Source organism: Aptenodytes forsteri, unplaced genomic scaffold (genome assembly GCF_000699145.1).
Source record: "Aptenodytes forsteri isolate BGI_AS27 unplaced genomic scaffold, ASM69914v1 Scaffold181, whole genome shotgun sequence".
NCBI classification, from domain to species: Eukaryota; Metazoa; Chordata; class Aves; order Sphenisciformes; family Spheniscidae; genus Aptenodytes; species Aptenodytes forsteri.
Window position 1 is genome coordinate 1,055,278 of NW_008795702.1, and position 2,478 is coordinate 1,057,755.

A 2,478-nucleotide genomic window follows, 5' to 3' on the forward strand; every position below is an offset into this window, starting at 1 on the left:
GTTTTTCCGCTGGGTAGTTTAAAAGGGTTTTTATTTTTTTTTTTTTTTTTTTTTTTTTTTTTCTTTTCTTTCTTCTTTTTCTTTTTTTTTCTTCTTTTTTTTTTTCCTTTTTTTTTTCTTTTTTTGCATGCAGTAATTCAGCTTTCCTGGATTTCTTAGTCTATTCTTGTCTCTTTTCAGAGAATCAGACAGAAGATTTTCATACTTTGTTCATGGTTTGCAAGATATTTTGCATTTTGAAGTTGCACTTTAAAACCTTTCAGTATTTTCTTAAAGTAGGATGTAAAAAAACCCAATTTTCTCATTGTAAAGGAAAACATTGTAAAGGAAAAAAGGGAACTTTAACTACGTTGGCCATATGCAGCATGGTTAGCAATAGCAAGACCAGCCAGCACTTGAAAGCTACTATTTTTGCTGGATGTTTTGTTCACTAAAGAGATTGTTGGATTAAAAGTTTCATTTATTATTTGAGTACCAGCATTATCTTTATTTCACGTAGGCTTTTTCAATTTTTCCTTTCCATTTCTTGTTAAATTCTTGGTATATTATTCTGTGCCACTCGTATCTTCATATTGCAGAACAAGTCAACAAATATAAAAGAACAAATTGCTATTTAAGAATCAATATAGCCAATGTCACAGTGACATGTAATATTAATCCTTTTCAGACAGCGGCCCGAATCCTTTCAGAGTTGAGAATGAAACCAGCACGTCTGCAAGGTTATGTTCGAAAGAGTCACTTGCCTGTGCTAATGTGACTGTTAGCTGCACAGGTAAGACACTTCTAAGATATTTTAGAAGTTGATTATTTATTTATTTATTTATTTTTAAAAGCAGTGTTGATGTTGTCTTTTGATGAGAGGCTGGCAGATTTAAATTAATTGTGCCAGTTTGAGGGAAGGGCTGTTCAGAATTTCTGGGATCGCCGGGTTGGGGACTACCGCCCCCATGCACTGCAGATCTAGGGAAAGTTCAAACCCAGAGCGCTCATTTCCTGAATTTACCAGCTTCACAAATTGCAGACTTCTGAAGATTTTAGGGTTCTGCTTGATGGTCTGAAGGGGAGCTGAGGGTTTGGAAATCCTGCAATCTGTGGGTCTGCTGTGAGCTGATCCCTTCCAGACTACTCGGGCAGCTGGCTCTGCAGGCTCCTGGATGGCGAGAGTCCAGTCTCTTTGCTCTTGGAGCCGGCCAGCCTGAAGAGACACTGGCTCAAAGGCAGCTAGTGTGGTAGGGAAGATATGGATGCTGGATGTCCTCCTGTGTCCCAGAAAAATGCATGATGAATGTCCGGGGCTGGAGATTTCATGTTTCAGGGAGCTGAAGAGCTAAGAAGCCGCTCCAGGGTTCTGCCAGACTCCCATGGAATGTTTTGATTTCTGTGGGAAAACTGTTTTCTTAGAAAGTCAAATCATATGAGCTTTACTGATGAAAAGTAAAGATCTCTGCAAACTAAGTTAGTATAAAAGAGCCTAAAACCTAGTAATTGGATTAGGTTGTACACTTTTCTGTTTTGAATATTTTGGTAATTTATTACAAATTATATTGAATAAGTATGGTGGAGAAAATCCCAGTTAAAGTGGTACCATGTACTTTTGGAGTTGTGAAAACTATTGATAAAACTCTTTGTGTCTACAGATTTACGAGTCTCTGAAATATTAACTAGTACTTGTAAAGAGCTGAAGGGTTTATCACCCAACCATAACTACAGCTGCACTGGTAGTGTACATTTTTTTGAAAAAGAGGTTGTCAAGCAAAGCTTCATCATAAGAACAGATTATGGTGGTAAGTGTAATGCTTATTTTTGCTTTATGTTCCACATATTTCTGGAAAACCCTACTATGAATCCCACTATCTGTGTTTCCTGGGGTTGAAGATATATTTTGAGCAGCATGCTCAGCCACTCTCAGGTTCTCCTCCAGCTCCTCCTGCCTGGTCTCCTGCCCTTGTGGTTGTTCTTTGACTGCAGTCACAATCTTCCTTTCCCTCTCCAGCCCCAGTCTCAGTCTTCCAGTGTGATGCCTTACTCTCCTTCTTTCAGAGTTCGTGATTTTTTTTTTTTTTGAGGGTGAGAACATCGCCAAATGTAAGGATGTTTGAATGAAGACCAAAAAAAAAAAAACAAACCAAAAGTGCAGGCCTAGTCAAAAACAAGTGTTAAATTCTTGATTTGAAGAAAGATGTGATAGAATAATTGCAAAGAATGTCTCCAGATAAAATGATGTGTTTTTCCAAAACATTGTCCTTGGAAATAGCTTAGCTTTTTTTTCTGAATTAAAAAGGAAATCAACCTAAATCAAGTAACTGCAAATAAAAATTCAGGCCAAACATTTAAAGTTTGTTAAAATTATAAGGAAATCAAAACAATGTATAGTATTTGGAAATGTTGGACAATTTGAGTAATATGTATCCTGGTTTCGGCACGGATAGAGTTAATTTTCTTCCTAGTAGCTGGTACAGTGCTGTGTTTTGGATTTAG

General features: G+C 37.1%; 1 protein-coding gene across 1 annotated transcript in view; it reads left to right on the plus strand.

Annotated features, from left to right (window-relative positions):
• The window catches only part of PTPRC (protein tyrosine phosphatase, receptor type C), a 66,391-nt gene that overhangs the window by 40,150 nt on the left and 23,763 nt on the right, over positions 1-2,478 (plus strand). Inside the window, exons 9-10 of the mRNA XM_009283217.2 lie at positions 668-772; positions 1,638-1,784. Of these exons, the coding sequence (XP_009281492.1) occupies positions 668-772; positions 1,638-1,784 (252 nt within the window). The remainder of the gene's footprint in view (positions 1-667; positions 773-1,637; positions 1,785-2,478) is intronic.